Source organism: Plasmopara halstedii (assembly GCF_900000015.1).
Source record: "Plasmopara halstedii genome assembly, contig: Scaffold_2061, whole genome shotgun sequence".
Classification (NCBI taxonomy): domain Eukaryota; phylum Oomycota; class Peronosporomycetes; order Peronosporales; family Peronosporaceae; genus Plasmopara; species Plasmopara halstedii.
Genome location: NW_020188969.1, coordinates 1,523,908 through 1,526,061, shown reverse-complemented (window position 1 = coordinate 1,526,061; position 2,154 = coordinate 1,523,908). Strand labels below are relative to the sequence as shown.

Genomic DNA, 2,154 nt, shown 5'->3' with positions numbered 1-2,154 from the left:
ATCAAGGGGGCAATTTAAACGAACCTAGACTAAGCTATGCAGCATTTCTTAAGCTTGTACGCAATAGACGCAGTGAATTTACCACGCATAAACGACGAGGTAGTTCAAGAAGTCAAAGGTGAGATAAATTTAGATACGGTTGAATCAAATTAGCTAAACAGAATGCGAGTTTTTGTAGTGGAGCTAAAAGACGAGTTCTCAAGGAGCAGTTAGAAATTCGAGCGCTAATCAACGAGCTGGAGCTCATTCGCCATAGTCTTGTGAAGAAGTCGCCGAAATGTAACGTCATTATGTCCAGATCAGGCAACGAAAGGACTCAAATTGGGCTATTACACGCGACTATACCGAATCTATCGGACACATCGTCTATTATTGGAGATGCGAGCACAGATGGAACAGTGTCGGCCGGAGACGTATCGACGACAGAGACATACCTCCCTATTATGTCGAAACAAGGCGGTAGTACGGACGATGTGGTCGTCTCTAGGTCAAAGCTGAATTTAATGCTGCAGATGGCTCAGGAAACGCTTGAAGCTCAAAAAAAACTACTAGAGGAAGTCCGTGCGATGGAGCAACGCATTGCAGAATTGCATTGATGGTCTGTGGAAATTTGCAGCGTAATTCTCTAGTGATTAGCTTCACTGGGCTATGGAAATTATTAGCGGAGTATTTCTGGGAGGATTTTCGACACAAAAAAGAGATAGAGAGTAAGAAGTTCATATTCAAATGGTATCAAGTTATGTTGCATATTTTGTTTGGCACTTTTTGATCTCTAGAATCGTTAGCTGCCTACCAATTAACTGACTTTATACCGTGTTGGACTTGTTATCATCAGTAGGCTTAAGAGAATTTATAGCTTTTGATTATTCGCAAAATATTACGAGAGCGAAATACATATTTTGTGTAAGTTTTGGTAGATAAAGTCAATCGCAAAGAAGGTAATTAATATTTAAATGCATATGGTGATAATTGTCGAAGCTTACACTGAACGGAAAGAAGCTACGAAGTAATTTTCTTCAAAGAGTTTCATCGTTTGTGCGGGTGGTGGTTGGTTGAACCAGTCGATTAGACGTATCAGAAACAAGGTCCGGCAAGTTCTTGATATGGCTTTTGTGTCAACTTTCTTATCAAGCAATCAGAGCTACGACATTGCAAATGAAAGTCCTCAATTCTTGGGTATAGTAACCGTGTTGCTGGAGCAAGATATCACCACTTACTAACTTTTCGTAAAGTAAACCCATACGCTTTTAAGTCTAAGCTCTATCGACGGCTTAATTGATCCACGTACCCTTCGACATCCCCACAAAATGGTCCCTGATTGGATTGTCGAAAATCAATTGACGTGCTGAAAATGCACTTTGCAGTAGAATTGGCGACTTCATCTCAATCAGATTGAGCGTCATGCGCCATGTCGACGACGATCTGACAGAAAATTAGGAGATGCAGAACAACAAAGGCAGATGAAACACCTCTTCAACATTTTACTTTGCTGCTCAGCAGGGTAGCAACTTCTCGACCACCTGAAATTGAAAGCACGCCGGCAGATTTGATTACTTCGGATTAGCGCGACGAGGCGTCTCATCATTACCTTTCGTTTTCGATTAAGTACGCCAGAATCTTTTTAGAATCTGCCAACGATCGTTGGTGTGGCGGGCAGCGCGTTTCCTGTGGCCTGTGAACATCGACGTGAGCCAGCTGGTCGGAGACTTGAAAAAAGCCATTAAGAAGGAGCAGGAGTTTGACATCGCTGCCAGCAAATTAGAGCTATATCTTGCAAAGAGAGGCGATGCGTGGCTGGAGTCTGGCACGATAGACGTTAAGAAGCTGAAGAAGGGCGAGAAGACGGTTCCAATCGAAGCGATAATGAAGGAGAATTAAATGCTACAGGCAGAGGATTTACTGGAGTACGTCCTGGAAGAAAACAATATGCCCACACCGCAGTTGAGACAGATTCACGTGCTGGTGGTGGTTTCGACCGAAATAGCTGTAGCTCCACCAAGGAAGCGAGTTAAAATGTTGCCAGTCAAATTAAAGGTCCCAAGTTCGTTCGCTCAATGGCGTGTCTTGTCGGCTTTTTTGATGCAAGATGGTCGCATCATTTGCGATCGAGTTGATCGCCCTGAGAACGTCAGTCCCTTGACGTTGCTCAATCCA

At 43.3% G+C, this 2,154-nt stretch overlaps 1 protein-coding gene across 1 annotated transcript in view; it reads left to right on the top strand.

Annotated features, from left to right (window-relative positions):
- Window positions 1-838, top strand: part of PHALS_02837 (Uncharacterised protein family UPF0489) — a gene marked incomplete at both ends in the record, with an annotated part of 2,559 nt that extends 1,721 nt beyond the window's left edge. Inside the window, 4 exons of the mRNA XM_024717291.1 lie at window positions 7-118; window positions 179-561; window positions 630-707; window positions 777-838. Coding sequence (XP_024582804.1) covers window positions 7-118; window positions 179-561; window positions 630-707; window positions 777-838 — 635 coding nt within the window. The remainder of the gene's footprint in view (window positions 1-6; window positions 119-178; window positions 562-629; window positions 708-776) is intronic.
- Between the last annotated feature and the right edge of the window lie 1,316 nt (window positions 839-2,154).